The sequence below is a fragment of the Phyllostomus discolor genome, chromosome 3 (genome assembly GCF_004126475.2).
Source record: "Phyllostomus discolor isolate MPI-MPIP mPhyDis1 chromosome 3, mPhyDis1.pri.v3, whole genome shotgun sequence".
NCBI lineage: Eukaryota > Metazoa > Chordata > Mammalia > Chiroptera > Phyllostomidae > Phyllostomus > Phyllostomus discolor.
The window spans coordinates 11,382,534-11,397,268 of record NC_040905.2 but is presented as its reverse complement, the minus strand read 5'-3'; the positions used below and the strand labels follow the sequence as shown (position 1 = coordinate 11,397,268).

General features: G+C 47.5%; 1 protein-coding gene across 3 annotated transcripts in view; it reads right to left on the bottom strand.

Moving 5' to 3' along the window:
- Nucleotides 1–14,735, bottom strand: part of CAPSL (calcyphosine like) — a 30,834-nt gene continuing 16,099 nt past the window's right edge. The window contains exons 3-5 of one of the 3 annotated variants that reach the window (XM_036020213.1): nt 13,652–13,829; nt 13,146–13,355; nt 1–748 (exon numbers count right to left, since the gene is read on the bottom strand). In XM_036020213.1, coding sequence (XP_035876106.1) covers nt 647–748; nt 13,146–13,355; nt 13,652–13,829 — 490 coding nt within the window. In that variant the 3' untranslated portion in view covers nt 1–646. Of the gene's footprint in view, nt 749–7,712; nt 8,052–13,145; nt 13,356–13,651; nt 13,830–14,735 lie in introns of those variants that run through there. The other 2 variants (XM_028525822.2, XM_036020214.1) reach the window with 2 other exon arrangements.

The following is a 14,735-nucleotide window of genomic DNA, read 5'->3' as shown; positions in this document are numbered from 1 at the left end:
GTCCAGCGGGCCCCCCCCACCGGGCTCCCTCACCCTCCTTTCCTCTCCAGCTGCCCTCTGTCCGCTCTTCATGCGAGCCTGGGGATTGACGGAGTTTACAAGTCCCTGAATTATAATACAAAAGAAGCCCCAAAGTCATTACATTTTAGAATAAAATCAATTTTATTTATGAAGTATTCACTAAGAGAAACATTAAAATAAGTAAGCTCAGGACATTTTACAGTCAAACGTCCCTCCAGTATTTTTATGAGCACCTCCTGCTACAGGCCCCCAGGGCAGCAAGTAAAGGGGAGGTGCAGGGAAGCAGCTGTGTTTGCACCTGGTAAGAGGAAGGCTCTAATGAGAAGTCTGTTGTTTCACCTGAGAACTACCTCCCAGCCTCACTTCATGGTCCTCTCCCTCCCTCCCTTCCTTCCTTCTTTTGTATTTCTTTATGATTTAAACATATATCTTCAGGCATTTCAGGAAATGAACACATTCCCGGTAGTTAAGTAAGACGAGTGAAGTTCCATCGCCTTGACAATCCCAGGTCTTTCAGAAACTTTAGCTTATACCTTATTAAAATCTATAGCCTTGGACTTCTTTCGAACTCAGCCCACGCTCCAAGAGTCCCCGATTTCCAGGAGAATTAATTAACAGACAGAGGTCATAATCTCCAGGATGTTGTCATCATTAAAACGAAATAGGCATCCGTGTCGATAGAGGCACTAACACCAGCGTAATAGTTCAGAAAGTCGTCTTCTGAGACCTGAAGGGGATACAGGCAAGGGAAAAAGAAGGAAATCGTGTCAGAATGTGCACCGTAGGAGAGCATTTCACCTTCTTCCTCAAATATTTTATTTGGGGTTGAGCCTGATCTGCCCCCAGCAGTTAAGCTGGGTCAGGTGGGTGGGGGTCCCCGGCTTGCCTTTCCCCTCTGAGGAGGCTCTCTGAGATGGGGCATTCACAAGGGCCACCGGAGACTCGCCTGCCCGCTGGCCAGCTACAGCTCCCCATAGGCATCATGTTTTTGGATTAAGATAAAAATCTCTAGACTTGTGCTATCCCATACAATAACCATTAGCCACATGTGGCTTCTTAAAATTTAAATTAATTTAAATTAAACATAATGAAAAATCGAGTTCCTCGGTCACATTTGCAGCCACTTGACAGCCACGAGGTGGCCAGCGGCTGACATTGGAAGAACACAGACACACCACGTCTCCGCCTTCACAGAAACTTCTGCAGGACGGCGCCGCTCCGGATCAGACTTTGTCTGCTCCTTCTCTGCTCGTTATCACTGCTCTAGGACAGAGAAGGCAATGACTGAATGAATAGATAAAAACTCTTCAGGGGGAGGGAGTCTGGACCAAACACAAAGGCAGGGACAGAACCAGCGAATGGGGCATGTCCCAGAGTGCTTGGGCCTCCGGGAAGGAGCAGTGATGCCCGGCATTCATTCGGCACCAGGGCGTGGTGACTAGCCACAGGGGAGTTGCTGAAGGCCAACTCTTCCACCTGCTCAGCTGGGCCAGGACATGTGTTAGAGCTTCCCCAGGGGCCCCAGGCTGCCTATACTGGGCAAGGCAGTTAAAAGCAAAGACACAAAGAGCAGGAGTCAGCCCCAGGGCTCCATCTCTCTCTCCCTCCTCTTACCCTCCTCCCCTGTTGCCTAACACCAGCCCATCAAGCAAGCCATTCCGCATGGCCCCAGAAGATTACTGAGTGGCTCAGCCTTCTGGGAACTGGCTTGGCCGGCCGGCTGGGCAGTCCAACCCTGCAGGGAAAGGAATGCTGGTGTCAAATGTCCAAGCTCTCCTTCTGGCCTGTCAAAAGAACGGTTTTGTGGGTAATTACATTTTGTTCTTTTAAGAGCACAAGAGAGTACAGCCTGAACAGGCCCTTGTCGTTTTCAAGGAAGGACTTTTATCACCTGGTACTGAAACATCGCACAAGTAACATTTTTAAATGGTCCAAAAGCACCATCGGGGAAGTAAACTTTCAAAGAAGCATGGCATGTAACGTGATAGCTAATAAGAAGAAGTATATTTGTTAACACTTTCATGGTGTTAAATACAAAGCTAGATGAACTTTTTTTATAACAAGTGTAGCTAATGTTTCAAGACGTAAATTGAGGAAATTCTCTTAAATCAGAACCACACCGATGGCAAAGCAGAATCTGATAATACAAAAAAAAATGACATGGTTGGTATTATAAATTAAACTTCGTCCCTTAAGAACTTAATTTCTAGTTCTAGGAATGATGTCCCACAGACTGCCCGTAGCGACAAGTTCTTGCTTTCAGTGCATGCATAGCTTACCACTAGGAGTCATGTATAGCTTTATAAACAAAAATATGTTTTAATTCATAGGACAGATATCTTGGAAATTCTGCTTTAACCTTATTTTCGAGCATCATTTCTATTCAATTTCAATTTTGAAATATTATCAAGATAAGATTGACACAGAGGAACATCACCCTACCTAGAAAGTAGCTGGTGTTACAGTTATGCAAATAAAGTGTTGTCAGCTAAAGAGGGACCTGGGACTGTTTCAAAGAGCATGTGGGAAATTTTTATGACTAACATACTACTTATATTTACATGCAAATAATTATCTCTGTGCGTCTGTAAAACACGTAGGAATGTAGTTAGGCACAGCCTTCATACCCTTGTTTAAATGGCTGACTTGGTTCACAACCTCCACCCTCCTTTTTAGGATGGATAAAACAAATTTTCACTCCAACTCTATCTCAATGAACTCAATTAGTAGTAATCCGCCATGTTCACTTTGAATTAGCGGTAATTTACCACATTCACTTTGCAGCTTTAAAGAAAGGTAAATGGATATTGAATGATGCCGCCAAATGAGATCTTAGGCATGACTAGGTATGAAACGTGTGGAACGGCGTTTTATTTCCCAGTCTCCTTAGAAACCAGAGGGGCGATCCGGGTTTCCGGAGGTAGCTAGTGCCTGACCTCCGATAATGGCCTGCGTCTGCACAGCGCTTTATCCCATCAGCGTGCAGCCACTGGGAGGCTCGCTGTAGCCCTGGGAGAAGCAGCCGCTCAGCCACCTGTCACTTTCTCTCAATTGCAGGTCTTCCTTCTGTTGGAAGGCTCTCTCTCAGGCTCTCTCTCAGAGCACCGATTAGCATCAGTTCTGCAGGTGGCCTGAGCGTTTCTAGGAAACTAGCGACTCAAACCTTTCAAGTTCAAGATCATGATGTTCCCAGAATCGATACCAGTCTCTGAGGGCCACGTGTTAAGGTCAGTAAAGAAATGGCAGGATTACCAACTAGATACTCAGATCTTGCTTCATCCCAGGCACTTAGGTTCTGGGTCCCTCATAGCTTTACCACGGGGCCAGACCTGAAGGAAGTTGTAGGTGGATGCTGATGACGCGGGCGGCGTGATGCAAAGCGGGCTGTGCCCCTCCGCACACTGCAGCTGCTTGTCACCGGTTCGGTGTTGGAAGCAAGAACAGCAGCTGGAAATTCATGGTGCTCACAAGCTCTTTGGTGAAACAGAAATTGCTGCTGGGGTTTGTACCACACTCCAGGGCAATGCTAGATAAATCATTTCCCTTTATGATGAAGAGGGAGAAGCCTCTGGAACAAAAGAAGTCGGCTATCACACGTTGACATTTTCTTTCCCTGGTGCAATATGCCTTCCCGGTAGTTGCGAGATCCCGCATTAAAACCTCGGCTACTGGTCGGCTACTCGTGTTTTCAGTGCGTCCCCCCCCTGGGGAGCACCTTCCACCCTGTTTGGCTGAGGGATCACACTGGCTTTGGCGGAGCAGGTGTGAGGGGGAGACCAGAAGCCGTGCTCGTCTCAGAGAGGAAGAACTGTTTCACCACAACCCCTCACCACACCCCTGAGAGGACAGAGAGAATGCTTCTCACACAGCAATGGTCTCAGAAGCCCCATCAATCATTTGTTTGGGTTTCTTTCAACCCATTACACTGGGATCTGTTTCAGAACAAAATTTTAGGGGTTTTACTTAGTGCGGCATTTTTTATCACAGTAAAAGAACCAGCTATCTCCATCGATGTTAAGCAGTTCTCATATGAGCAACTTGGAGAAGTAAAACCGTGCTTAGAATCATTGGCTTTCAGAAGAATTGATTACACGCAGACAACGTTATGTGGCAGTCTATCGGTCCCTCAGAAACCTGGCTTTTCCTGGAATCACAAACATTTCTAAAATGTGAAAATGCTGCTGCTACTTTCAACAGGCTCTTTATTTAAAAGAATAGCCTATAATTTCCAGAAAAGCAAGTTTGTTGACTAATCTTGGAAACTGGAATTTCTGAGGTTTTTTCATGTTATGCCAAAAGAGGTAAGCATAACTCCAAAAAGGTACACTACCCAGAGGGTGTTAGTAGAATTTCCTGGAGGAGGAGGAGGAGAAGGCCCCCACCCACCATCCAAGAATACATCCGTTAATTTAACGTCTCCGACAGATTAAACATCAGCAGAGCAGATGACACCCCTGGGTGGCCTGATGGGGGCGGAAACATTTCCCACTTCTACCCTCGTGGCTCAGGGAAGCACCCGCATTGGCCAAGAGAAGAGAAGGGCCAATATCTGCCTCCAAGGACAGAGGGGGACTTGCCTTGCCTTGTCCTGATAGATTGTCTACATTCAACAGATGCATTACATATTCCCCAACACGCTGCCCTATGAGCGGCCACCCCTGTCCTGGCTCCGGAAGCGGGATGAGACTCAGAGAGGGGAGTTGAAGAACCTATGCTTCCCTGCCTCTCTGATCGCTTAATAACCACGGGCTGTTAGTTTGGTTTGAGAGCCAGTGGTTTTGGTTGCATTTGTTCTAGCTCATAGGTCTACCCTCACAGCCTGGACTAGAACACGGCACGTGGCAGCGGCTCAGTCAGTGCTTATCGACGGGATGTATTTTCAACCTAAAACCTCGATGTGTGCAAAGTCGATCTGAGGCCTACTTGCAGGAGGCCTCCCGCCCCGCCTTCAAAGCTGCTTGCTATCAGGGTATGCAGTGTGACCCCCACCTGCCATCCAACCACAAAGCCACACAACGTCCTCCAAAGTGCCATCTGGGTCTGGGAAGAAATCCTGTTAAGGTGAGAATGTCTGTGGGAACCAGCCCCACAGACTGGCTGGAATTCTGCCCCAGTCTACAATTCAACTCAGCGACTGTTAGATTTCGCATCCACATTATGAATGGAACTCAGGCAGGGTATGAACCAGAGGCTGAGTCGGGGTCCCCTCCATCCTTGCCTAGGTTGCCCTGCGGGGAGTTAGAACCTGGATTCAACGCTGATACGGGGGGCTTGTTCTGACCAAACCTGGTTCTCAGAATTTTTACACACATTGTTCCTGTTTCATAAAAAGCTGTTAATTGCATCCTCTTCCCTTTGTTCTTTTGTTTATTTCTTTGATCATTTACTTCCTATCTGGTGTCGAAGCCCAAAAGGTAAGGTTATTCCAAGGGTTGCTTTGCAAACTTTGTATTGTGTTTTATATTTTAACTCAAGTGTTTACTTTTTAAATTGCAGTGGGGCGATGTTTAAATTGGGTGGGTTAAGTAAACAGAAAATAGATCCAGAAAAGCATTAACAAGTGATCTTTAATGACCTTTCTGTGTTCCTCCCACCAGGCCGTAAGGTTGTTAGATCTCCAGCACAGAAGGCGAGAGGGCCTCGGTGGAATCATTGCTTGAGGGCCCAGACCAAATCCGCTAGCGGGGAGGCAACTGAATGGGACCAACTACACTGTGAGGCACGGGTTATCTCCAATCTGATAGCTGTGCCCTGTGCCCCAACTAGACAGGAAGCCAATGCAACAGGGGAAGACGAAGCTGATAGCTGCAACCTCATCCCTGTTCAGAGTCACATGCTACCGCCACGGCCCGAGTGAGGCAGAGGCATGAGTCATCCCCAGAATCAAAGACACAAATCTATCTGGAGCAGTAAGCTTCAAATCTAGCATGTCCAGGAAACCGGGGACCTCTCTTTAGCCATAATCTGCAAGGTGCAAGCTGCAGAAAACGTGGATATTTCTTCTACACATTTCTTCACTATTTCTTCTGCATTTCTCCATCATGTCTATGTATTTCCTTGTAACACTTGGCATCTCTAGCCTGCCGACCTCTATAGAAGCCTAGAAAATAAATCCAGTGGAAAACCAGACCTGTGCAATTAATTCCCAAAAGAGCTCGCTCCTCCCGGGAGGCCCCTGTCCTCAAGAATAAGTCCTCCGTCCAGCCTGTGAGCATGACGAGAATTCAGCTTCTCAACAACCAACAATGCAAGGCATCCTCTTTAATGACTGTGCTGGTTCACATCTGAAAACATCTATTTTAGCCCCGGCAGGAGTAGCTCAGTGGATTGAACTCAGGCTGTGAACCAAAGTGTCACAGGTTTGATTCCCAGTCAGGGTACATGCCTGGGTTGCAGGCCATGACCCCCAGCAACCGTACATTGATGTTTCTCTCTCTATCTCCCTCCCTTCCCTCTCTAAAATAAATAAATAAAATCTTTCTTTAAAGAGTAAATAAACCCTTTTAAAAAAAACATCTATTTTCACAGTTTTTAGATCAGTGTCTATCCTGATCTCAACTTCCAAGTCTCAGAAGTGAAAAGTAAACAAGCGAACTGATACAAAACATGGCGACTATGTGCAGATGCTCAATCCAGAGTCACTTAAATATGGAAGATCTTAAAGGATACCATTGTTGCAACCCATGTTCCCCAACCAGGGCATGAGTGCAGCCAGGGACAGAGGCGCTAAGAAGAGGGGCTGCCCCTGAGGAGCAGGACGGTGTGGCCATTGCGTCCAGCACCACAGCCAGAGGGCCGGCCAGTCACTGTGGGTTTTTCTCTCTGGCCCCGATACAGAGCACCAGTGCTAATGCTGTAGTTTCAGCCTCTATTTTCCAGTAGCTCAGGCTGCCGTGGTTCACAAGACTTTCCTAGGGTGATCCTCACACACTGACAACATGAACCCAAGGCTGAGAGCTGCAGGGAGAATGCTTGGAGCCATGAAGTGTCAGGACAGACAGTCTGCTTCGGAGTGTGCCCGTGATGCTGGTCTACGCCACACTGACCTCTCCGTGCCTGTGGGAACTTCATCACCGCTGGCTGGCTGCAGGAGCGGAGCGAGGAGCATTCCTCCAGCTGTGGGCCTGGGGATGTGGTCTGCCCCCTCCCAGGCAAGACGCCCCACCTAGAGTTGGAGAGCGCAGCCCAGCCTCAGACTCCAGCCACAGAAACACTTTGAACGGTTGTGCTCTGCTGCTCAAGGAAACAGCCTTCCGTCTCGCACCAGCCTTTAAAATGACCCCCAAATGTCATTGAAACCCGTTCACAAACCAAGGCTTCCCTAAACCGTGGGCAGAGAAACTCAACATCTAGTGATGGGGGCTGAGACCAACGCGTGGTCTCCTTCTGGTCCCCAAACCGGGACGGAAGCACCGAAACACTGACAGTCATGAAGACAGACGAACTCTCCCACCTGGAAACAAACCTTCTAAAAGGAAGTGGAGAAAGACTGTGGGCACCTGGGCGGGAATTATAATTAAAATATTCCAAATCTTATCACTGGCCAAGGAAGACACCTCGTGTGTATTAGACACCTGCCATCTAATCATTCAACGACTAGACATCGTCAGCCTGGTTCGGGGAGCTTTACAGACCTTATTTCAGCTCATTTCTGTCTTAGATCTAAGGAAACAGGCTCAGAGAAGCTGGACCACATGAACTACTCAGGGTCTTTATTTCTGCCCTAGACAGTGCTGTGGACATGGAAGAAACGCTGGGATGCCCGTGAACTCAAATATGATCCTGTTTGGGGGCTGACACTGAGTCATTTGGAGCCACGTGGCTGGCCCCAAGGCCTCGGCCCCCAGTCCACACGGTTAGAGCTTCCAGGCGGTCCTCATCATGACGATGAAATACACATCGGTGTCGATGGACGCGCTCACCCCCGCGTAGTAGTTCATGAACTCCTCGGGGGTCACCTGCAGGGGAGAAGTGAGAAACAAACACGAACTTCGCTTCTCACCATTTCAGGGGGGGCCCACCTCCAGCACCTGGAAACGAAAGGGAGATTTCCATCAAGGGAGCTTTTTCGTGGCCATCACTGAGGGGTTAGATCTAAAGGAAAATGTGAAGGCGAGCTTGGTGGTGGCAGCGGGCCCAGGAGAGGAGAGGAAGAAAGTCTTGAAAATTTCCAAACCGGTAACCTAAGTGGAAAGTGAGATACAGGTTCTCTCTGTTTCTGTGAGACCCGAGCCCATCCGTCGTGCAGAGGAGTGAGGCTGAAACGCAGAACAAGAATCGAGAGTTTTTAACCATAGCTAATACTCTCTTCTTGTGACATGTCAGAAATAACATCTCGTGTCCCTGGTTCGGGATAAATAATGTTTTACCTTTCAAACAATGGAGTTCTGTCCTGTGGGTAAAGAAACAGATTTCTAGTTAACCATTTCATGGCTTCATGTTTTTTAAAAATACAAATTACTTGTTCAAGGTTCAATAAGAGTAAAAAAAAACAAACAAACAAAAAACCGTGCCCCATGCTTCCTGTCTCCCCACCGCACTGCCCTGGGAGGGTTTCTCTCTGTCCTATGCCTACAACTGTCCCTTTGGAATATCAACTAAGGCTTCTATCTACACTTGGATTTCACCTTCTTTCCGTGGAGCAGCTGGGGGTGACGCCTGCACTCTGACCCTACCGGCCGACGGGATTGGCTGGCGCAGAGAAAAGAACCAGCTCCTGTTGGGTGTCTGCAGCCAGTCAGCCCAGCCCCGGGCGGGGCCCCGCCGGTGGGGGAGGGCGCAGACCCAGCTCGGGGGCTGTATTAGCTGTCCGTGGCTCTCTAGCTAGCCCTCGATTTCAAGTGTCGTGAGGGATTAAAAAGGTGACAGATAGTGAAATCCATAAAAAATTCAAAACCCCTTTGTACTCCGTAACTGCTGACTCCTCTCCCACTGAGCACCCCCCTAGCTCTTCCAAGAATCATATGAGCTGACTGACCCACTTACCCTTTTTTTCTGAAATTATTAGTAAACAGAGAAACAAGTTAGAGGATCCACAGCTCTCTCTCTGTACCTACCTCCAGCCTCAACAGCCTCCCCCCCCCCCCCGCCAAGTAGTAAAAAGCAGTAGGAAGAAAGGCATTGGACAGAATTAATATTTAAACTGTGTTTATCTGTGGTCTGGGAATTGAAATAAATGTGTATAGCTTTTATTAAAATTACAGAACCGTTAATGTCCTCCTTCCTTAAATTCCTTCTTATTCCTGTCCTTCACACTCCCCACTCACGCAGCCTTAAACCCCGCATGTAAGTCAGACTACCTAAAGCCGGGCGTCGGAGCTTACAGACCGAACCGTTCCCAGAAAGGCTGCCGCTTACTCTTGGAGGCTCGGAGCCTGCTTGTTTCCAGAGACTCAGCTTACGCTGGGAATGGCCTGAACTACCAATTCTGTGATTTGCCCCACTAGGTGGTCCTCACTGTAGTCCATTACTTTTTTGTAGTAATAGCCATTATTAATTGTTTTTTTAAAGATTTTATTTATTTATTTTTAGAGAGGGAAGGGAGGGAGATAGAGAGAGAGAGAGAGAAACATCAATGCGCAGTTGCTGGGGGTCATGGCCTGCAACCCAGGCATGTGCCCTGACTGGGAATCGAACCTGCGACACTTTGGTTCACAGCCCGCACTCAATCCACTGAGCTACGCCAGCCAGGGCTTAATTAATTGTTTTGTTTGGCATTAGAAAAAAATGAGAGAATGGACACCCCTTCTTTTGCAAGGCCTCTTGCCTACACTACGCCTAAGTGACAGAGCGGGTGTTACTTACCGGAGAAGGTCCCTGGTGGGAACAACAGAAATTATCTGGGTCGTGACACAGAAGAGTGTCCCCCTTTTTCTCCGCTCCCGCCTGATTAGCAAAATCATACCAGAAGTTCGGGGCATCTACATACACTCTGTAATATACTTAAACTATTTTTAATAAGAAAAAAAAATTGCTATATGAGATAGACTCATATTCCTTCAAAGGCTAATATAGTCCTCAGAGATTTGTCTTAAATATTTATAATTATAGCATACACACGTGTAAACTTCAAAACCTAGATATTTAAAGAAGAAGAAGACGACGAAGACAAAGAAGGAGGAGGAGGCGGAGAAGAGAGCTCCCCCAGCCAGGGAGCACGGTCTGCCCCACCCAAGACTCGGTTGCTGTCCGTCCTCCCGCTGCCCAGCGGCTTCTGCTCACTGGCTGCTCTGAGAGCTGGGGGCGGGGCTTGAGCGCGGGACCTGAGACAGCCAATCCCTGGGCTGCCACAAACCCCCGTAACTTTATGCCGGGTGACCGCTAAACCTAACTTATGGAGAGGTGACAAATTTGAGCATCAGTCTTGGCTAAGGGATATGCTAACTTGTTTATCTTATTCTAAATGCTGTCTTACTGGGGTACCGACTGCATTTTATAAGCGTAAATGAGCGCACTGGCTTTAAGTGTAGCTATAACTTCACCATAAGAAGTCTTGATACATAAAACAAACCAATTTGGAAGATATAAATTAAGGGCTAATTATTCTCTCTCTCAAAGAATTTACACGGAGTTTTTTTTACATCGACAGGTCCTTGTGTGTTTAAAATATGATTTGACATACAAAGGTTTAAGTCACGCATCACTTTCCAGGAACATTGCCATTATGTCTATTAAGTGAGGCATCTCTGTAAAGCCCTTAACACGGTGTCCAGTGGATAGTTAAGTGGTCTGTAAGTGGAGCCCAGATCCGTAATTACGCTAAATGAGGTTAATGTGTATGTTATATTTAGTAATTAAACAGGCATTTCTGACTCTTCTAGAGGCCAACATCTCAAATGTGAACATGAATAAAAGTCATCTCAGGTGCTTATTAAAACTGTACATCCTTGGGCTCCTCACACCCCAAATCAGATTCTGTGGCTTTGCCGTGCAGACAGAAATTTGCATTATTGACACAAACCCCAGACGATGATCACGCAAAGTCAGAGTCGGGGATCAATACAGAGTCTGAGACACTCAGGTGACAGTAAGAGCTGTAAGTGCTAAAAACCCCACTGACGTTTATGAGCTTAACGTGGCATTTTAAGATAAATGTCAAAAGGGATGGGGGTGGGAACTTTAAATCAGCTGAATCACAACAACTGGCTCTATTGACTTGGGTTACAGCAAAGGGCAGCTGAGGTTTCCCCCGGCAACGGGGAGGAACCACCTGCAGAGGGGAGGCGAAGGCACCCAGGGGTCCCGTGCAGAGCTGGGCTAATTTGGGGAAACGGCAGTTGACTATTTTTCCACTGCCGTGTCACAGATCAAAGACTAGCGACGACGCTGGGAGGTTCTGCTGCTTCTGTCCCCAGGCAGTTGGCTGTTCTGCGGAATCCAGGACCCTCCCCCCACCCACTTGTTAAAAATCTATCTCTGCTATCCCTTCCATCTAAAGTGGAGGGTGATTGTGGGTCCCTGGCAGGAAAACGTCAGCAGAGGGAAAAGAAAGCTCCCCTTCCTAACCCCCTCGCCTCTCGTTGACAGGACTCGCCGTGAAGTTTTGTGGAAAAAGTTGGGGGAAATTCCCTTCAGAAGGGGAAGGCTTGTTTCCCCCACCTATCACCACCATCTCGTCCTCCCGCCCATTGTCCCACTAAAGTGTCCTGTGTGGCACAGGGTCAGGGGGAGCCTCCCCAGGCTTCTGCTGCTGCTGCTGCCTATCAAGCCAGGAGGGAACTCCCTTCCCCTTCCCCACAGCCTTTCAGGCACCTAAGTCCATTTACAGCTGTGGAGGAGACACAGGACACTGTGGTCTCAGCCTAAACATAGTTATGGAGATGCCTAACCCCACCCAGTATGCATTTGTCAGTCCAAGATAACAGTTAATGGAGAAGGGGTAGTTGCTTGTCTTTGTGTGTGTGTGTGTGTGTGTGTGTGTGTGTGTGTGTCTTTAAACATTTTTATTGAATTTATTGGGGCAACATTGGTTAATAAAAATATATAGGTCTCACCTGGCTGATGTAGCTCAGTGGGCTGAGCATGGGCCTGTGAACCAAAGGGTCACTGGTTCAATTCCCAGTCAGGGCACATGCCTGGGTTGCGGGCCAGGTCCCCAGTAGTGGGGCGTGAGAGGCAACCACACACTGATGTTTCATTCCCTCTCTTTCTCCCTCCCTTCCCCTCTCTCTAAAAATAAAAAAATAAAATCTTTAAAAATATATATATAGGTCTCAGTGTACTATTCTATAATACATCATTTGTATCTTGTATAGTGTGTTCGCCACCCAAGGTCAAGTCTCCTTCTATCACCATCTATCCCCCTTCACGCTCTTCTCCCTCCCCCGACCCCTCCTTCCCTCCGGCAATCGCCGTACTGCGGCCTGTGTCTATGAACTATTTTTTCATCCATTCCCCCGCTCCCTTCTGACAGCTGTCAGTCTGTTCTCTATCTATGAGTCTATTTTTTTGTTGTTGTTCATCTACTTGGTTCATTAGATTCCACGCAGAAGTGAAATCGTATGGGCTTTGTCTGTCGCTGGCTGGCTTACTTCCCTCAGCTTTAAGCTTACTGTACTTTAACAGGCAAGTTGATCTCAAAGCCTACCGAAGATTAAATCAGAGCAAATTCTGTTATCTGACATTCTTTTCACTGAAAGCTTCCCTTAAATGGCATTTCCGCAGAGCGTGGTGTGACGACAGATGCGAATGCATGTACAAGGCGCAGTCCTGAAATGCCTTGTGAATCATGCTCCAAAAACCCAAGTTCTGGTCTCATCGTGGAATTCATTTTTTTTCACTATAGCCTGCTTCATGGGAGAGTGGCGAGCTGTGCATGGTAAATATGGCAACCGTGGACTGGAATGTGTGATCAAAGCACCACCTTTTCCAGGCGTGGACACTGAGCTGTCTGCAGATCCCCTACTGACACACCTGTGTGTGTGACACACACACACACACACACACACTTCTCACTGCTTTGTTTCTCAACTCTCCAGGCAGTCACTAAGGAAGTATCTGCTTCTCTTCCACAGATAACAACTGTAATATAAGTATTTGTTAAGGCTTTGAACCTATTTCCTACCTATTTAATGGTTACAGATAGGATAGAAGAAATTTCACTTAGATGAAGCTCTTGTACTCACCAGTCCGTCTTTGTCGTAGGGCGAGTCAAAGTTATCCAGAAACTTCCTGAATACTTGCTCCTCGGTCCATTCTCCGTTCTGGTACTTGGGGTGGTGTTTGGCGTTGTATACCCCACGGAGGTCTTCAATTGTTATGACACCGTCTCCGGTCTTGTCTAGCTTTCTAAAAGCTTGCATAATTACCTCTTTTCTGGCTCTGGACATTGGAGGCTACATAAATAGGAGAGAGAGAAAAAAAAACCACAGCGACATGCACAAGCAAATGAGCCATTTTGTATGTTACGTGATAAAACATCTGATTCCCCTCAACGATGTGCAGCGGTTTGTGGGCCGTGAGTGGCATGCATTGTGATCGCTCCCCACCAGGTCCCCACATCTGTTCTCCTTCTCCTGCCCATCATGTTCGTGGGGTGCTAACAGCTTCTGAAAACAAAACCTCAAGATAGCCAACCCGAACCATGTGAAAGCCAGACTCGGCAGACACGCTGACTCACGGGGCCACCTACCCTTAAGGTGAGAAGAAACTCATTGAAGTCAATGGTCCCGTTTCCATCCTTATCAAACCTCCGGAAAAGCTCTTCTGCCTCTTCCTTCTCCATGACCACGGCATAATCGTTTAGCCCTTTCACGAATTCTTTGAAATCGAGACTTCGGTTGTTATTGTCATCCATGATTCGGAACACTCTGAAGAAAGCGCGTGCACACACGCACGCACACAGAGGAGAGACCCACAAAGAACAAGGTTAAGCATAAAGATTTAAAAACAAAACCACTCTCAGGGGGGTTTTCAAAGTAAAATACAAGTCTTAGATTGTTCTCTGAACCCTCCTCCTGAAATTGGAGAGCCTCTTCCCAGCGTCTCATACAAGGCTACAAACCTTTGAAAACAATGTACTGTGTAATTCCAATTAAAAGGCATTTTAGCCAAACTATAAAAACAGTAAAAAGATGGGGGGAGGCAAGAAGCATGGGAGAGTTCTAGGGCAATGAAACTGTTCTGTATGATACTATCAGGGTGGATACAGGGCATGAAGCTCTTGCTAAAGCCCATAAAAATTTACAGCACAAAGAGTAATCATTAATGTCTACAATTTTTTAAAAAATTACTTAGAAGGCCTGGAGAGCCCAGGAAGGAAGGCAGGCAGGCTGTGACAAGGGAATCTGACTGTCCTACAGGGGTCTGAAACAATCTCACTGAAAGGAAGGGGTGAGGTGAAGGCACTGCCTCAAGCGACTTCGGAAGTGAGTCGAGTCAGTGAGACCACAGGTGAAAAGGGCCGCAGGTGAGCCCTGCGCACCAGGTGATGAAGGTGTTTCCCAGGGCCGTGAGCCAACAGTTCTGACGTCGCGCTCCAGGTATACTGGAACTGGACAGTTACGTAAATGGGCGGCAGCTGGTGGGAGCCCGCTTTCTCGCCACTGGAACGGGAGGGAATTGACAGATTCCCTGAGGAGGAGGCTAGAATGATCGGATTCGGGCGGTAATAGATGAGCGTTGCAGACGTCGGTATGAACTCAAGTTTAGCTCCATATCAACGCAGGTGATTACGGATGAACACGTGTACATAGATGTGTATGCATCTCCAGGTG